The sequence below is a fragment of the Carassius gibelio genome, chromosome B11, assembly GCF_023724105.1.
Source record: "Carassius gibelio isolate Cgi1373 ecotype wild population from Czech Republic chromosome B11, carGib1.2-hapl.c, whole genome shotgun sequence".
NCBI classification, from domain to species: domain Eukaryota; kingdom Metazoa; phylum Chordata; class Actinopteri; order Cypriniformes; family Cyprinidae; genus Carassius; species Carassius gibelio.
Window position 1 is genome coordinate 884,192 of NC_068406.1, and position 18,677 is coordinate 902,868.

The 18,677-nt window shown below is 42.8% G+C and overlaps 1 protein-coding gene across 6 annotated transcripts in view; it reads right to left on the reverse strand.

Annotated features, from left to right (window-relative positions):
* The window catches only part of LOC127967982 (band 4.1-like protein 1), a 363,306-nt gene that overhangs the window by 270,313 nt on the left and 74,316 nt on the right, over positions 1–18,677 (reverse strand). For all 6 annotated transcript variants that reach the window (XM_052568756.1, XM_052568757.1, XM_052568755.1 and 3 more), the window contains 2 exons: positions 15,316–15,428; positions 15,042–15,203 (listed from right to left, as the gene is read on the reverse strand). In XM_052568756.1, the coding sequence (XP_052424716.1) occupies positions 15,042–15,203; positions 15,316–15,417 (264 nt within the window). In that variant the 5' untranslated portion in view covers positions 15,418–15,428. The remainder of the gene's footprint in view (positions 1–15,041; positions 15,204–15,315; positions 15,429–18,677) is intronic.

Consider the following 18,677-nt stretch of genomic DNA (forward strand, 5'->3'; position numbering starts at 1 on the left):
GACGTTAGATGGAGCGGAATTTCCTTATATGGGTCCTAAGGGCATTTCTGCCGGAAGAGCGCGCGCTCCCGTATAGCAGAGCACTGAGAGCACAACAGACATTCACTGATCAGAGCGATTCACTGATCAGAGCGAATGCGTCGCGAAAAGTCACAAAAGAAGTGTGTTTTTGGTTGCCAGGGCAAGACAACCCTGCACAGATTACCAAAAAAAACAGCATTAAGGGACCAGTGGATGGAGTTTATTTTTACAGAGCATCAACTGAGTTGTGCAAGTGTTTTTGTTTGTTCCCTGCGAAGATGCTTGTTTTACAAACAAGGCCCAGTTTGACGACGGATTTGTGTATCCTTTATTTCTTAAGGATGATGCAATCCCAACGAAAAAGGGTCACAATCGTGTGTTGGAACCGCAGGCGGTGAGTAAAACTGCTTCAAATATCTCTGCCTCCTTGTTAGTGCGTCCCCTCCTATGCCGGAGATCCGGGTTCGAGCCCCCCTCCGAGCAAGTCGTTGCTGCTGCTGCTCTCGTTCAGTTTCAGCCTCGGGATCTGATTCTAGATCATAAATAAACGGCTGAATCTGACTGTAAGCCATGGTTTGTTTTGGATGATGGTTTTTCCCTCACGGTAATGTCACAGCTTCCACATGCTCTCAACGCAAAAAGCCTACTGGCGCTCGTGATCATTTAGCTCCGCCCACACGTCACGCCTCCAGCCGGTCGTGTTTTTCCGGGAAAAATCGGTACAGACTATATTTCTCTTATGAATATAATAAAACTAAAGACTTTTTGGAGTTATGAAGGATGCAATACTACTCTATAGGTACTCAAGATTAACAGGATATTGAGTGAAAACGAGCATTTCACCCCCCCTTTAAGAATAGCCCTAGACTAGTTTCTCTTTCTTTCTCTCTCTCTCTCTCTCTCTCTCTCTCTGGGAGCGGAAGGGTGGTGTGGGGGTGAGAGTGGCACGGTTTGAAGTAGTTTTCAAGTTTAAACTTCTTTTTCTGTGGTTTTTTTTTTTTTTTTGGTTTATCACTTATTTTATGGTTTTGAAAAAGGGGGAAAAATACAAAAAAACTGGGGTAATTTATTGATTTCATTAAGGCCATGGCGTCTCTCCCAGGCGAGAGAAACGCGGGGTTATCAATCAAAAATGGGTGTAAAGTGTTCTCGGATCAAGGTTTTACCATAGAAGATGTACTGTTAGCAATGGGCGAGATTGTAGGGCACGAAAATATAGCATCAGCATCCAGAATGAACAAGGCAGTAGTGGTGTTTTTAAAAGATGAAAAAAAGATGTGCCCGCATAAGATACAATCAGAAAATGAAAAGAACTAGTGGTGGAAATTATGATTCTTTCTAGTGATTCGTTCATTTTCAGTTCGTTCACCAAAATGATTCATTCAGAATCGTTCACTGATTCGTTCAGTGACCATTTCTTCGTATTACACAAAATAAGCCAGCAGATAGCAAAAAGTGTATTGTGTTGTTATGTCTTAAGTCAACGAACGTATTCACTTGTTACAAAACTGATCTGGCTTTATTAAAATGTGTGTATAATCGCATTCAATATATAAAGTCTAATTAAGTTGTTCAAATGAACAAAGCACAAGGTTTTCTTGCCTAAATAGCATTTTAATTGTTTGGTCAGACAGTTTGTTTATTATATATTCACATTCATCAATCGTGGATTAAACGTGGAGTTGCTAAATATCAAAACAAGCGTATGTGCACAATACAGTACTTATAACTGCGCTTTGCATTTTTGCAAGATTGACATGCTAAATGGCAGACTGACCCGGTTTACTCTCATTCATTTCGTTCACGAACGAGATAAGCTATGTACCAGTTCATTTCATTCACGAACGACATGTATCCATTTATTCAGCTCGTTCACGAATGACATGTGTGCCAGTTCAGTCATTTCATTCACGAACGAGATTTACTAAATCATTCAACTAATGCACGAACGACATGTGCTTTGCCGATTGAGAAACGTGATTGGTAAACTGTTTGCCAGAATATACCCTGACCATCAGGTCAGTCATTTCATTCACGAACGAGATGTATCATTCAACTCGTGCACGAACGACATGTGTGCCAGTTCAGTCATTTCATTCACGAACGCTATGTATCAGCTCATTCAACTCATTCAAGAACGACATGGGTACCAGTTCAGTCATTTCGTTCACGAACGATAAGATCTCTAGATCTAGTTCAGACTCATATGAAACTTGTTCATTGAAGGGCGTATTCGTTCACTACATTCAACAAATCAAATACTCTGTCACATCTCATACTCGAAGGCTATTGGCTCGAGGTTGAGTAATTCTTTGACAGGATGAAACAGTTGTTACCCGGTGCACTGAGCTGCGCATGCGCTGCTTATAGCGCCGCACTGCTGTGGAGGGAGGAACTTCACTGAACGAGAAATATGAGTCAGTGGATTACGTGAACGAGAACGATTCGTTCACCTAAAAGATTCGTTCAAAAAGAACGATTCGTTCACGAACGACACATCACTAAAAAGAACGAAATAGATAAGCAAACAGTGCAAAGCAAAAGAAGCGAAAGTCAAGATAAAGAAAAAAAGCCCATAGTCGCAAAGGATGTAATGATTGAAGTCGGAGGTGAGTGAGTTTATTTCATCTATGCGAGCTGGTGATAATGCTGTAGGCGCGATTGTTTTGGGGGATGTAGTGGATGTTGTTGAGGAAAAGGAATATGTTGAAGAGGTTGCGAGTGTTAGCGTGCTACAGAATAATGTGGTTATGCAGAGTGAAAACAGTGATGAAGACTTGGAGGATAGTGACAATTGTTCGGTTTTCTCTGAGATTGATTGTAGTCAGGCGGTGGAGGAGGTGTACTCTGTCGAAGAATTAAATGCTTTTCTGGATTTAACTAAAGGGAAAAAAGTTGATGTTGCAAAATATTTCCCAGATGTTAATAAGTTTATAAAATCCGTGGTGAAAACAGAAACGATTTTGACTGAAAAAGTTTCTAACAAACGTACGTAAAACTCAGAAAGAAAACGCAAAATTGTCAAAATGGAAAAAATAAAGCACATGGGTGTGGGGTATATCCTAATAGTTGTTTTTCTTTTCTGTCATTTGATTTTATCCATCTTCCCTGCCATGCAGATTCTTAGATTAGGATCATTGAACGTTAATGGGTTAAGGTATGGAGGAAAAAGAGTTTTATTCTCTGAGTTTCTTAGGCTTAAAGTCTCATTCACTCGATGGCGCCGCACATGGCTGCTTCAGTGCTTGGCTCTCCAGTGTTTGTAACTGTTTTTGTTCGTTTTTACTGTTTTTTGTTTAACAAACATGATCAGTTTCACCAGGGATGAACTGCTGAACATTCGGCAGAACACACCACAAGATCTTTTACCGGATTTAAATTATTCAGACGTTTTACTGAACGTTGTTATCGGAGGAGCAGCGACGCTTGATCAGAGCGCTTCATGACGCGCAGACGGAGGAAGCGAGCGGGAGCGCTCGTCAGACTCAGGAAGCGCGGATTTCGAATGCCGTTGCCTAGCATCCATCTGGCAAATCTCCGCTCTCTACCTAACAAAACAGACAAACTCCTTCTGCTCTCTCAGACAAATAAGGATTTCTCACACTCTGCTGCTCTGTGTTTCACGGAAACTTGGCTGAATGACGCCATACCGGACAGCGCGCTCCATCTTCCGGACTTTCAGCTGTTTAGAGCGCATCGAGACGCAGAATCAACGGGGAAATCGCGCGGCGGCGGGACATGCTTTTACATCAATGAACGCTGGTGTACAGATGTAACTGTGTTAAAGAAGATGTGCTGCTCAAACCTCTAAACACTCTTCATTAACTGCAAGCCATTCTATTCGCCGCGGGAGTTTCACTCGTTCATTCTGGTCAGTGTTTACATTCCTCCACAAGCGCACGTGAGCTCAGCTTTACAGAAACTCGCTGATCAGATCACAGACACAGGACAACAACACCCGGACTCTGTTTTAATCATTCTTGGGGACTTTAATAAAGCCAATCTCTCCCGTGAACTTCCAAAATACAGACAGTATGTTACATGTTCCACCAGAGACAGTAATATACTGGATTACTGTTACACCACAATAAAGGATGAATATCACTCTGTTCCACGTGCAGCTTTGGGACGTTCTGATCACTGTCTGATTCATCTTATACCATCCTACAAGCAAAAAATTAAATCTGCTAAACCCATAGTAAAGACTGTGAAGAGATGGACCAGTGAAACAGAGCAGGATTTACAATCTTGTTTTGACCTAACTGATTGGAGTGTTTTTGAAGCTGCTACCACCGATCTGGACGAACTCACAGAGACTGTAACATCCTATATTAGTTTCTGTGAGGATATTTGCATTCCTACCAGGACTTATTTAACATTCAACAATGATAAGCCATGGTTTACAGAAAAAAACTCAGACATCTTCGTCAGGCTAAAGAGGATGCCTACAGAACATGGTCCTCCCGAATTTTGTTAATAAAACATTTCACAAGTTCACCCTTACATCTAATCTGAAAGTGAATAGTAAGCATATTTTGGCTTGCTGTCCTGGGGGAGGGGTCCGGGGCCCAAGGCATAGCCTGAAGCCAAAGAATTCCCCAAAAGAAGCTTAAAGGCATAGGACAGCAGCTAGAGAGCTAAATATAGTTACCCCCCAAAATATGTGTGCTGAGAAGAAAGAAAGTGCAGGGCGACGGGGAGAGCCTGTGCAGTGTTCGATGAGCGGTCCGTGCAGCCATGAGAGGAGCACGATGCCGGATATCAAATGAGGGACTCTTGCTGCATCCAAAGGGAGCTGCGGCTCTGCTGCATCGGGAATGAGAGTCCCTCTTGCAGCTGAGTACCTGGCGCAGTTTGATGCATCTGATGGTGGGTTCTCACTGTGACTGTAGAGAGCCAGTGGCTCTGCCACATCGGGAGGGAGATCCCTGGCTGCCATTGAGCATGCAACATAACTCAGACAGGGGGTTCATACTGCGACCGAAGGGAGCCGTGGGTCTGCTGCACCGGAAGGATGGTTAGGGTGTGGCGGAACATAGAGAAGTAAAGGGGAGCATGAGAGGAGGAGGAGGAGAGACGGGTTGGGAGTTGGGACGTTTATGGCAGTGGAAGAAAAGGGGGGAGAGAGAGGGTGAATGGCTGGCATCGTGGCCTGTACCGTAAGCGGAGGCGGCTTCGCAATAGGGTTAGACTGTGGGGCTGCAGGCCATGAGAGGGGAGGGGGTTGTAGGAAAAGGGGTGTGGATGGGTCTGCACCGCTATCGGAGGCATGCTCATGAATGTTTACGAATGGAGGCGGCCTCACGTTTGCTTCAGCTGCTGTAGCTGTGGGGTCGTGGGAAGGGGCTGTGATGTCTTAAAGAACCTGTGTAGCCTTGCACTGCTAGCAGAGGCAGCATTATGCTAATGTCTGCTACGTGAGCTGGAGTACTGAAAAGAAAAAGGGGGTTAGAAGTTACAGGATGGAAATATTGGGATGTGCAGGCCAGTGTTGCAAGTAGAAGTAGCTTCGTTCTTGCTTCGGCTGCTGTAGTTGTTGGTTGCGGGGAAAGTAGAAGGGTAGTAACATTTGATGAGAAGCTAAAAATGCCTGGGTAGCCTACTGTGTTGCCAGCTTGCAATTGGTTGTCTGTTTTCATAATTCCTAAAGCCTTGTCCGCATTAATACGTTCCTGTTGGAAAAGCATCTTTTCCTCTCGTTTTGGTCTTCCGGTCTTCCGGCCAAAACATGAGGGTAGTTGCGTTTGCAATGAGGGTAGTTGCAACAGAAAAATTCTGAGTGATAACGACAGTAAATGGTGAAATATGTCCCTAATTAAATTGAATGCCAGAATAATTGCATAAAACTTGATCATCTCAGTGAGGTTTACACACGCACAGTGAGGCAAATGTAATATCATCAGACATTTCAGTGTGGATGACAACTCTGGAAAAAAATGCCTACTTCAAGGAGAATGTGTGTGCAGGTATGTCCACAGCATATGTCGACTGCAGTTCTTACAATCAACAGGGCAACTTAAAACCTGGAGCTGGTGTGGTCTGGCTCAACAATGACCCTTGCCCACCGCAACAATTCAAATTTGGCCCTCAATCATAACAATATGCAGAAACCTCTGACCTATCCAATTCATCTGATCTCCACCAACTTCACTCAATCAAGCACATGCTGCATCTCAAAGACGGCATTCTCACATATGTCCCTGAGCCCCTAACTTTGGCAAAGCACATAGTTCCTCAGGGCCAAAGGGGGATGATGCTGACACATGCCCACGATGCACCATGCGCTGGACACCATGGTACCAAGGCCACCTACGAAATGCTCAAGCAAGTGGCGTACTGTCCTGGCATACAGCAAGACGTTGTGGAATATGTAAAAGGATGCCTGGTGTGTTGCCAGTTCCCACCAGCAAATCTAAACCAACGAGCGCCACTACAACAGAAGGGAATTACCTTCCCATGGTCGGACCTCCAAATAGATTGGGACCCCTGCCACGGTCGACACGACGTAACAAATAGTTCCTCACCGTGGTTTGCAAATTTACAAAGTGGGTAGAGTGTCTCCCAGCTCCTAACGTCACAGCAGAAACAACAGTCTGCCTGTTAATGCACCACACCTTCTCAAGATTTGGATTGCCTTTAAGAGTCAACTCTGACAGAGGAAACCACTTTACCGCCAAAGTCATGCAGGAAGTATGGAAACTCCTGGGCATACAGGCCAGGCTTCATATAAGCCATCACCCAATTTCCTCAGGTCAGTTTAAACGAGTCAACAGGATGGTGGCAAGCAGGTTGAAGGAGTATGTGTCTGCCAATCAAAAGGATTGGGATGTCAAGCTTCCTCTGGTACTGATGGCCATCAATGGCAAATTACACTACCGTTACACCTGCTGTACCAACCTGGTGACATGAACCTTGTCACTGCCTACACCACTCACCAGTACCTGGAAGAGTTGCATCAGCACCTGAGAGCGACTTTTGCCTTCGTACAACTAAACCCCCATAGAAGCGCAGAAGGTCTAAAAGCCTACTATGACCAAAAGGCCTCTCACCAGGAACTCCGTGTCGGAGACCGAGTGTGGTACTACAGCTTCGCCCAACCAAGAGAGAACGCTCCCCATCGCCTGTCAAAGAAATTCCTACCTCACTGGACAGGACCCTACAAGATTGTGGACAAGCTCTCACCTGTTGCCTATCGGATCTAAATCAGACAAGGGTGCAGCGAGCCAGTCCTTCGATGTGTTCATCAAAACCAGATAAAGAGGCATCAGGGCTCCAACTGACAGGAAAAGGGGGAAGATCAAACCAATTGACACAGACAAACAATCTATACCCCTATACAGCATGCTCTATACCCCCTAGTTATTACTATCCTTTTAATGAAACATATAGTTTGGTTTTGCACAACACCTACACACACTCCTCCACAGCACTGCTAGGACTAACCCCTAGTGGAGATGAGTCGCCCCACACATGTGACACTCGGTTTAAATTCTTAACCTCAGTCAGTGTCCTTGTGTCCCTTTTTATTGTATTTTTCCTTTTTCTTTGTGTTTTTCCTTTCTTCCCTTGCTATAACTTCCTTTCCCTTCTAGTCCCTGTCAGGAACTCCTTTAAATGATCCAGGTCCAAATAAATATTGACTTCCCTTCACCAGAAGTGTCGTAACTTGTCGTAAAAGTCGTTAGTAACCAAGTAAGGCGCTCCAACCAAACCATGGTCTTCGCCGCTAATTGTTCCTTCTTTCTGCTCTATTACCAGGAGGATGCTCAGACTTGCTGCCTTGTGTCTCTGCATAATCAGGGTCATGCCCCAGCTGGAGGTTGTGTCACCAGGACCAGCCTCCGGGAAAGTACTCAGTAAATAACAGGGGTTATTGATAACAAACTGCAAAATCTACACCCGAAGGGTTTATGTCCGATTTGACCCCTGTGATGTTGTCAGAGCTCACTACACCCCCTCAGCTGCTCAAACCACTTGGGCTGGAGGCCGTTGGGCTCGAGAATTCCTCTCCCATGCCCAAGCAGATGTGAAACACATGTTGTAACAAATGTAGAAAATGACTGTAACCCAGGCAGAATTAAGTGGGTACAACCGGCGTTTCAAACTATTCTTGGACACCCTTCTGGGGGCTGCGTCGGCTGTAGGAACCCTGTTCAACATCGGCATGAACACTGCCAACATGGTTAATCTGGCCACTGTTAGGCAACATGTAGGCAAAATCGAGGCTGAAATGCCAGTGATACGAAAACAACTGGCAGTTCAGAGCCAAGTCCTACAGACTTCAGACTTCAGGATGTCCCTGAACGGTATTATCACAATTCTAAACACCCATAGCACCCTTTTAACCCCTTACCAGTCACTCCCCATTTTTTGGCATGGAGAAAAGAAATGACATACCAAAAATTAAAAGGGTTTTGCTCATGATTCTTTCTGACTAGATACATAATCAACATTTGTTCACAAAGCTGTTCAGGAATCATAATTACTCAGACTGTTATGACAATAGAGATATATAAGCTTAAACATAAAAACTAAAATAAAAATATTAAAAACATTTTTAAATATATAAAAAAATTGTTGATGTAGGATATGAGTTTAGATTAGAACTTCAATAGAAGTTAATAAGCAAGATTTTAAAATCTATACAATGTTTGATAAGGAGCCAGTGCAGTGTTCTCTCTCTCTCTTGTCTCTGTCGCTCTTCATCCTTCCATCTCCTTTTCTCTCGCCTCGTCTGTCCTACCCCCAGGTTCCCGCAGGTACCCCCCGGCCTGCGAGGGGCGATGGGGGTATGTGACGAGTGGGGCGGGGCCGAGAGACGTGGGAACAAAAGCCGATTTGCCATCGCACAGTGCTCCCCAACCCGTGTTGGAAGTGTCTGTTGAGACCACCTTCCTTCTGCATACCTTGTCACAAAGGTGCCCGAGACCCCAGGCAAGGGACAGAACTCGTGGTTTCAGCCAGTAATGAAGGGGCCGCATTTGAAGCAGGCCCAGCTGAAGTACCGGACACGCTGAGGCAATCAGGAACAGCATCTTGTGAAATGCTTTGAGAGGGTGAGGGGTTCCAGCTTTGAATGAGGCCAAATGCTGAATGACCAACGCATGTTGCGGCATGACTACAGCCCTCCTGTACTGTCCGAGAACTGTTCCCAGGAACAATTTCCATTGGCTAGGTAGCAGTGTGTTCTTGGACGTTTGGGGACCACCACACTTGTGATAAACAGATGAGGAAATTTGCTCTCTTTTGAAAATGGTTTCAAAAAGTGATTCACTAGACTTAATGCTCTTGCAGCAAAATTAGTCAGTCCTTGTGCGTGCTGCCTCAGCATTGGCGTTGCCCAGACATGTCACATCTAAAGCTGTCAGTGATAAGCATTAATGACAGCATTCTCCTGACAGATTATACCGCTCATTAGAAGAGAACTAATGATCTTTGTGTAAACACTGGTAGATAAAAAGTTCTTGCTGTCTGCATTCTCTTAGATCTGTTCTTAGAGGATGAGGGAAGGGACGGAGCCACGAGTAAAGCAGAGCGAGACATAAACTCTTGTAGTGAGAGCGGTCTGTCTTAGCGAGTGCTAACTCAGTGTGGACATGGCCCAGACGAGAGGCGCATTCTAATACGAAGCTGTCAGCAATATTGAATCATTGGTGACAGCATTCTGGTTCAGTCCACCTAGAAGGATTGAACTGCTCAACAAATGAGAGGCTCTGATCCTCACGTGCAAACACACTGACAGATCAAAAAGCTGTGTGGAGAGAGATGCAGGGGCTTTGCCAGCATTAAATGAATCAAGCCTGATCATGATGAGACCGGGTTGCTTAGATCCTAGAATCTGCTGTTTCTCTCTTCGAGGCGAGAGTAGAAACGGGAGAGCGGGGCTGCCTCATTGAAGGTTGTCTGTGATCTGAGAACACAGAGACTCATGCTCTTAGTGAGCTTTCGGTTTCATTGAGTATGCAGTTCACTACCCTTTTGTGGTGCATCAAAGTGCAGTTTGGAGAGCAAACATGCGGGAACAGTGGTGGCGTGAGACCGCTCAGAACTAGTTGCTTTGTTCCCTGACTCTGCTGTTTCTCTCTCCGAGGCTAGCTGAGAGAGGAGAAACGGGTGAGCAGTGCTGCCTTTAATGAATCAATGAATGGATCTTGTGGCTGTAACGGATATGCAGATCATCGATTCATGTGTTTAATTCAGATTTTCGAAATGAAACCCTTTTTGCACTAAATGCCTGGGCCTGGCGCCAGCCTGGCTGGACTTAAATTATTTACGATACCCATGCGAGCTTCAAAGGAGACCTGAAACCCCCCCCCCCCCCAAATTCCTCAAACATTCCCGAACACAAATGAAACCTTTCGTATAAGTCCCTTACTTTCATCGTTATTAATAATATGTATTTTGAATATGTTTTGTGTGTACCATGGTTAATCCTTGTTATGCGAGGATTATAATTTTTCTAGCGTATAAATTGGAATTGTTTCTCCTCACCAACTTTCTCAAAGAGAGCCATGGGCTGCAACCCCCAGTCCCTTGCAGCTCGTAAAATTTTACGACCACACAGGACTACACAGGACAGGAAACCTAATCCTTACAAAAGAATGGTAAAATGTACTCAAATGTAGTCTTAATGTGTATATTATCGATTTTGCGGTGCATTAGAGGTTTCCCATATAAATTGGGACTATCTGCAGTGTTATCATGTGTTAATCAAATCTTTAAATATGTGTAATTCTGCATTTGAATGTAACTTCATGTTTTGATCATTTATACATATTATGTTTAGTATCGTTGTGATCATCATGTTCTGACAAACCCATTTATCTAGAGCAAAGTAATGAAAAATGTATTTAATCTGGAATTAAAGTGTTGCTAGAACTCCCCGATGAATTCGGAGAAGCCCTAAATCATCAGGGGGTTGTCTCCACAGAGACAAAGGAAGTTTTCCCCCCCGCTGCAGATCGCGGACGTTCATTGGATGTTCCCTCGAAAAAGGGGCGGAGATCATCTCAAGCCATAAGAACGACCGAACAAGGTCCGCCTCTACTCTCTTCCTCTCTTCTTCTCGTTCTTGGTCCTCGGACACGCTGCTCTCCTGTGCGACCAACGTTGCTTCCGCGTGGCCTCATAGCGCAAGCCCCCCTCAGCACAGGGGCTGAGAGTAAAAGCCATTTTAATGGCTCCTTTGGAAGCTTTCGTTTTTGTTGTTTCTTTTCTTTTCTTTACTAAGTTTATTCAACTATTCGCCTCTCCACACAAGGAAGACGAATTCTGGAACATTGTTTGTTGAACCTTTCAAATACCCCGCGAGGACAGAACAAAGGACCACGTGCTACACGCTCACGCCAAAATCAAGTGCAGCGTGCACGCGCGTCACATGGCCTCCAGGACCACACACGCTGTTTTCAAAAGGAACAGCGCAAAGCTCACACGCTCGACGCCGATCTCACGCCATGCACACTGGGCCATGCAAGTATCAGTTTTCTATGGAGATTTAAATGCTGCTTTAAATTGTTGCTATGATCTGATCGTTGTTGGCTTCCAAAAGTTACTGACTATGATTTCCATACCTGAGCTCCTTATGTGATCTCATTCTATTTTCTCTCTCTCTCTCTCTCTCTCTCTCTCTCTCTCTTTTATTTGGATTCCGTTATGTCTTGTATAAAGCTTACTGTTTGTATTGTCGTACGCATATTTACTCTGTGTGATTTGTAGTTTGATGTATTACTAGTTGATTTATTAAAAACCCATATACTGACGATTGGCTTGGACTCCACCCCACTTACATTACGAGTCACTGAGATGTCTGATCTTTAGCTACAAGCTTTAAATTTAGAAACTAAATTTATCATAAGGATAGGATAATGTTTTCATGGCCAGAGAATATTTTTCCTTGAATTATAAGGCGTGATAACTTTATTGAAAATTGATAGGTCAACAGTGGTTTGCTGGACAAACCACCGTTTGATTTGCAGTAATTTACAGTAAGAGATCACAATAATTGGTATGAAGAATGGAATATTGACATATTAATGAGTAAGATACAGTGCCCTGATTATTTATTGGTATAGGCAATTGAGCTATTTTTCATAATCAATCAAATTGAATGTAACTGTCATCTGAGATATAAATTAATCATATTCCTGATTAATTATTCAAATTCCCTATGTATCATTTGAGTTAATTATTCTGTAAAACTCATTGTTTTTACATGGCGAAGTGCTGCTTATATAGCCAGATATAGCCCTCTGGCAGTCTTTGTCACCATAGGCTTATGCAGTTCCGCTGCCGAGCCATTCTTTCATTTTTTCATTCAGAATCAGAATCAGAATGAGCTTTATTGCCAGGTGTGTTTACACATACGCGAAATTTGTTTTCATGACAGAAGCTCCGCAGGACAACAGAATGACAGTGACAGAACATAAAACACATAATAAAAGAATAAAAAATACTAAAAATACAAATAAGTAGATAAGGAATGACAATATACAAATTGACAATTGTAGGCAGGTATATTACAAAAAGCAGTTATGTATGTACACGTATATTTTGTGCAAAAATTAAGTGTATACTAAGTATGTGTGTTAGATAAATAAGTGTATGTGTAAATAAATATAAAGTGTAGTGTGTTCCACAGTTATTATCAAGTGTTCATTAGTGATTTTTCCAGCTCTTTTGCTCACTCTGGATAAGTACAGTTCTTGAATAGAAGGGATGGTTGTACCAATGATTCTCTCTGCAGTCCGGACAACCCTCTGTAGTCTTCTGAGGTCAGATTTAGAAGCTGAGCTGAACCAGACAGTTACTGAAGTGCAGAGGATGGATTCAATGATTGTAGAGTAGGACTGTTTCAGCAGCTCCTGTGGCAGGTTAAACTTCCTCAGCTGGTGAAGGAAGTACAACCTCTGCTGGACCTTTTTCACAATGGAGTCAATGTGAATGTCCCACTTCAGGTCCTGAGAGATAGTCGTGCCCAGGAACCTGAATGACTCCACTGCAGTCACAATGCTGTTCATGATTGTGAGTGGGGGGAGTGCAGAGGGGTTTCTCCTGAAGTCCACTATCATCTCCACTGTTTTTAGGGTGTTAAGCTCCAAGTTGTTGAGAGTGCACCAGACAGCCAGCTCTTTAACCTCCTGTCTGTAATCAGACTCGTCATCGTCCTGAATGAGGCCGATGAGTGTAGTGTCAGCTACAAACTTCAGGAGCTTGACAGAGCGGTCCTTAGACGTGCAATCATTAGTGTACAGGGAGAAGAGCAGTGTGGAGAGAACACAGCCCTGGGGAGCTCCGGTGCTGATTGTACGGGTACTGGATGTGTATTTTCCCAGCCTCACTAGCTGCTGCCTGTCTGTCAGGAAGCTGTTGATCTACTAACAGATGGAGGTGGGCACAGAGAACTGAGTTAGTTTGGGCAGGAGGAGGTTTGGGATGATCATGTTAAAGGCCAAGCTGGAGTCCACAAAAAAGGATCCTCACATAAGTCCCCGGTCTGTCAAGGGTCCGGTGATGTCCTTCAGGTGGGCCAGCACCAGTTTTTCAAATGACTTCAAGACTATGGATGTTAAAGCCACAGGCCTGCAGTAATTTAGTCCTGTAATTTTGGGTTTCTTTGGGATGGGGATGATGGTGGAGCGTTTGAAGCATGAAGGGACTTCGCACAGCTCCAGTGATCTGTTGAAGATTTTTGTGAAGTTGGGGGCCAGCTGGTCAACACAGGATTGCAGACAGGCTGGTGTAACACAATCTGGGCCTGGTGCTTTTTTCCTTTTCTGCTTCCGGAAGACCTGGCGCACCGCATCCTCGCTGATCTGTATTGCAGGTGAGGGGGAGGGGGGGTGCAGGAGGTGTCAATGGTGAGAGCGCTTGATTGGAGATGTGTTCAGGATGGTTTGCAGGAGTTGTTAATGGTGTGAACGGTTGTTTGGAGAGGTGTTCAGGGTGGGTTGCAGGAGTTGTGAATGGTGTGAACGGTTGTGTGGGTAGGCGTTCAGGGCAGGTGATGGGTGTTCTTTCAAACCTGCAGTAAAACTTGTTCTGATCGTCTGCCAGTCGTTGATTCTCCACTGTGCTGGGGGGTGGTGTCTTGTAGTTGGTAATCTCTTTCAGACTTTTCCACACTGATGCTGAATTGTTGGAAGTGAACTGAGTCCTTATTTTTCCAGAATAATTCCTCTTTGCCACTTTGATCTCCTTTTCCAGTGTGTATTTAGCCTGTTTATACAAGACATTGTCCCCCTTCCTGTAAGCATCTTCTTTGGCCTGACGGAGCTGTCTGAGTTTTGCAGTGAACCACGGTTTGTCGTGGTATTGCCGGCACGAATTCACTGCACGAAGAGTTACACTGCACAGTTTTCCCTCATAGCGTATTAGCAGCCGCAGTATGAGTTAAGTATCAATAGTGAAGTGAAAGTGACTATGCTAAGAATTTGTGCTCATTTAACCCATCCAAAGTGCACACACACAGCAGTGAACACACACCCGGAGCAGGGGGCAGCCATTTTATGCTGAGGCGCCCAGGGAGCAGTTGGGGGTTCGGTGCTTTGCTCAAGGGCACCACAGTCGTGGTATTGCCGGCCCGAGACTCAAACCCACAACCCTAGGTTTGGGAGTCATACTCTCTAAACACTAGGCCATGACTTCCCTTGGGAAGTGCACTTTGATGTTCCAATTGTTATGAAGACTCAAACAGGTTTTCATATTTACAAAGCACAATCAAATTGTTCAGTGTAAATATTTCCTTTATACATTTGTCAGTTTAACAAAGGTAGAGAATGGAGAAAGGTTCAAAATCCAATTCCAATACTTTTTTTTGGAGTTTGTACACTAAAACATCACTGTGAGGGAAAGTATATTTTACAATAACCTATGGCAGTTTCAGTTTAGATATGATTCCAGTCAAAGATGTCAGTGACAAAAACAGTTCATTTATGAGCTTATTAAAGGGTTCTTAGGATTTCACATGAGGCATAAAGACAATTGTGTCATGCTGACACCATTGAAACAACTCTTTCACTTACCTCAATGTTCTCTTCATAAATAGAGCTGTCCAAAAGTGTGACTTTAAAGGGAACAGTCTTGGACCGTTTTAAGCCTTTTTGAGGGGATCTTGGACTCTTGTTGGATGTTGTTCTGTCTGATGCATCATGTACATCTTCAGTGTCATCATAAGGATTGACATCCTATAATCAGTACATATTATACGTTTATATTACATTATATCAGTTTATATTACATTTTTAAAAAATTGCAAAAAAACTAAAAATTAGTTGGACATTTAAAACATTTCCCTACCTCTTTCGCCGTTTTACCATCTGAGCCTGACTCTGGAATGGTAACTTCAGTGCCCTCATGTTGGGGTGTCACCTCAGTCCCAGGCCCTGTCTCAGTCCTCATAGTCACCTTTCCTGAAAAGAAAAAAGGTTATTTATTACATTGTTCACTACATATCTGTTACAGGGCAATTGAGATGTGAGATGTATGGATCTACAAAGCTTTTATTTAAAGGTGTGATCATAAAACAAGCAAGGTTCTGACAATGGCATCAGGTATATTGAGGGTAAGACAAAAGAGTAATTCAAAATGGGCTGAAGTCAGTCTACAGCAAATATTATCCAGAGGCCTTGACAAGACGGAAATCCAATACCACGAGCAATAGTCCAGGCGAGGTGCAAACACGGTCCGAAACAGAAAGGTAAAGGGATAATCCAAGATAAACAGACTAGAATCAGGTAACACAGGAAATTAAATAGGCAAGACAAAACTATGACTAGGAACTAGGGATGGGTTGATCGAAACCTAGTGTCTACACACGTTTTGAGTTTTTGACACACGAAAAGTGTTCTGGAGCATTGCTTGAAATGAGGCTGTAACATGACCTGTGAAAACGAAGCTTTGTTACCCCACTGACACATCACGCCAGGCTCAAATACAAAGCGCGTCATTTACACTGTCCCATACCCATGATAGATTTAGTGCAATTTTATAATCAAATCAGTCAGCATGCCAATATGTATGTAGTGTTTTTTTATGTTGTGTATCATAGTTGTTAACCATAGTACTGTATACATATACAATAGTACATATTGGCAAGAAAATATAGCAAAATATTTTAAATGCAATAACTGCCTTTGTATTTGTTTTTTAACAATGTTCATGTTTGTAATTGCTTTGTAAGAAAGACACAAAAATGGTGCAATAAAAATTATGTAGGTTATTTATTGGCATATTAAATATTCTATTTATCTGAAAAGACACAAGTTTGATGAAAATAAAAATTAAGAAAAGATTGCTGTTGTATTGTGCAAAATACAATAAATTTGTGAAACTCTATCGCTGCACACACACATGCCACCCTGCTATGACACATATGCTTAGTAAATGGACAATTACAATAACCTTACAATAACATCCCATTGAACAAAACATCTAAAATGATACAGTTGGTGTAAGAATTTTTATTGATCACCAGATGATGGGGTAGAGCACTGTGTCAAAAGCTTCAAAGCATCAACGCAGTTTGTTTTAAAAGTCTCACTGTTTCAAAAGCCTAATTCAGCACATCCCCACTAGGAACTAAGGACTAGAAACTAGGACAGAAAACTGGGATCCATAATGTGCTACCACTAGGATATTCACAAACAATGGGCTAGGTGCACAAGATGGCGCCGGTAAGCTTCAGCGACGCGAGTGTGTGCATACTTATTTCCAGTCTTGCGAGGCTCGCATGGACTGTAAGGGAAACTCACATAAGTAACGTGGATAGATGTATAAAATGTATGATTTTCAAATTTAACAGCGGATAGTGGGTATATCAAAAACATGGGGAAACATCCTCCCTACATTTTACGTACCTCTGTGTGGATATTCATCAAGAGACAACACGGAGATTGTTTATTCTTCTGTTGATTATGCGGATCAGCGTCAGGTCAGGTCCACAGGGATTTCTTCTTTCAAACACAAACCTCTCAAATATGCAATACGTTTCATTTTCGAAGACCTGGTTTTGTTCTGACTGTCATGTATGATCAATGTTTCTGACTGTCAAACAAGACGCACAGAGATTTCTGATAAACCCTGTTTTATTAACTTTATTTGATAACTAACTGTACAATTAAACGTAATATAATTATGGTATGTTTGCATTAAATAAAATATCACTGTTTGCATTCATGTGTGTGTGTTTTTATCTATGTTTATTTGTTTTGTGAAAGATCTGCAGCATAAATCATTATCTGTCTATGAGCAGCCATGTATATTGTTATTCTTTTGCATTAATTATCAGATTAAACAGATATTAAAATTAGTCATGTATTTTTTTTATTGTGTAAAATAATAAAATATGTTGTGAAAATAACGATGAAACAGACTGATGTATGTGTACAATTGAGAAATGGATACTTCTGAAGATAAATCGAAGCCCATGTCTCACGAGGTAAATATTTAATATAAAAAATAATTATAATAATGCAAACATTTTCGAAAAATAAGTAATTTGTACATTTACATATTTGGTAAGATTAAAATACATTATATAGCTCTGTATACACACCGTGAGTTCAACTTTCATCTCGTGAACAGTAGTGAACATTAGTGTATTTAATTCATTCACCAGACCCAAACATACACAAGTTTCAAATCCACTGGCTCAGTTAACATTTATAGTATAGTGATAATAGCAGTGTATATCTTATTTGCATTTGAAGTGATATTATAAATCCTGTAAACATATAGAAGGTAATATTTGGACTTCTCCGGTTCTCTGCACTGACTTTAAAGGCCATGTTGCAGGTTAACCACCACTTTCGATTAATGGGTACATAAATCACTCAAGATATGTATATCATTTCAAAAATGGTCTTAAAGACCTATTTTTTAAGTTTTTGGTATTAACGGTTTTTTTACGCAACTCGGTGATGACGTCATGTTGGGGAGAAGTCGAGGAAAGGAAGCCTCAGCCTAGTATGATGCCCCATTCCAGGCAACCCCTGACCCGTGTTTTTCCAACCGTAAACCCGTGAAAGTGCACTGGAACGGCAATCAAACCCGTGACTTCCCACCTGTGAACTCGTGTCTCGTACTAGATCGATGCACTCCGAGTTCCGAGGTCACACAGCACGCGAAACAACGATGACAGCCCATACGAATAATACTACCTACGGATGCTGTGTTTATGCAAGGGGTACACGTTGAAAAAAACGATTTTGGGTCAATGCAACGTTACAATAAAATAAATAATCTAGTTACAATTCCTTGCGCTCAGAAAGTTTGGCATAACTTGCCTGGAACGGTACAAAGTCGTTAGTAGTGGTATGAAATAGTGATTACGAGCTCAAAAACCTGCCTGGAACGCAGCATCAGAACTATAGCGACTGACTGGGATGAGGAAGAGGTGGCGAGAGCAAACATGTATGATGGCCAGCAGCCGTGTAATTTCGATCGAGCCAGCCGTGAGAGGGCAAATGAGGTATTGCCAAGAACTGATGTCCGTTAAAGCCTGTAATGCATGGTCCGAGGAGAATGAGTGGTGAGTTGGTGAAGTGTCCCGGTGAGTTGCTATCATTTAGCATCGCAGCAATGAGCTAATCTACAAGCAGCAGTGCACAATAACGACACACACACACACACACACACACACACACACACACATATATATA